The following is a 229-nucleotide window of genomic DNA, read 5'->3' as shown; positions in this document are numbered from 1 at the left end:
TGAGACCGGTTTTCACCAGAATGAGGTCAACCCTTATCTGGCCCATTTCTATGATACGAAAGGCCCGGCGAAAGATAAACGTTCAGACCTCAAGGTTTTTGTGCCACTGTGTGGCAAGTCGGCAGATGTTCACTGGTTATCAACGCTTGGATATCAAGTGCTTGGTGTCGAATGCAGTGAGATTGCAGTAAAAGCTTTCTTCGAAGAACAAAACATCCAACATACGGTC

At 45.9% G+C, this 229-nt stretch overlaps 1 protein-coding gene across 1 annotated transcript; it reads left to right on the top strand.

Annotated features, from left to right (window-relative positions):
- Positions 1–62: 62 nt before the first annotated feature.
- LOC106820659 (thiopurine S-methyltransferase-like) lies at positions 63–224 on the top strand (the record flags this gene model as incomplete). The annotated part of the gene is made up of 1 exon (XM_014825164.1): positions 63–224. A coding segment is annotated over one exon (162 nt), but the record flags the coding sequence as incomplete, so codon positions are not given.
- Between the last annotated feature and the right edge of the window lie 5 nt (positions 225–229).

The sequence above is a fragment of the Priapulus caudatus genome, unplaced genomic scaffold (assembly GCF_000485595.1).
Source record: "Priapulus caudatus unplaced genomic scaffold, Priapulus_caudatus-5.0.1 Scaffold52964, whole genome shotgun sequence".
Classification (NCBI taxonomy): Eukaryota; Metazoa; Priapulida; class Priapulimorpha; order Priapulimorphida; family Priapulidae; genus Priapulus; species Priapulus caudatus.
This window is presented reverse-complemented; position numbering and strand designations above follow the sequence as displayed.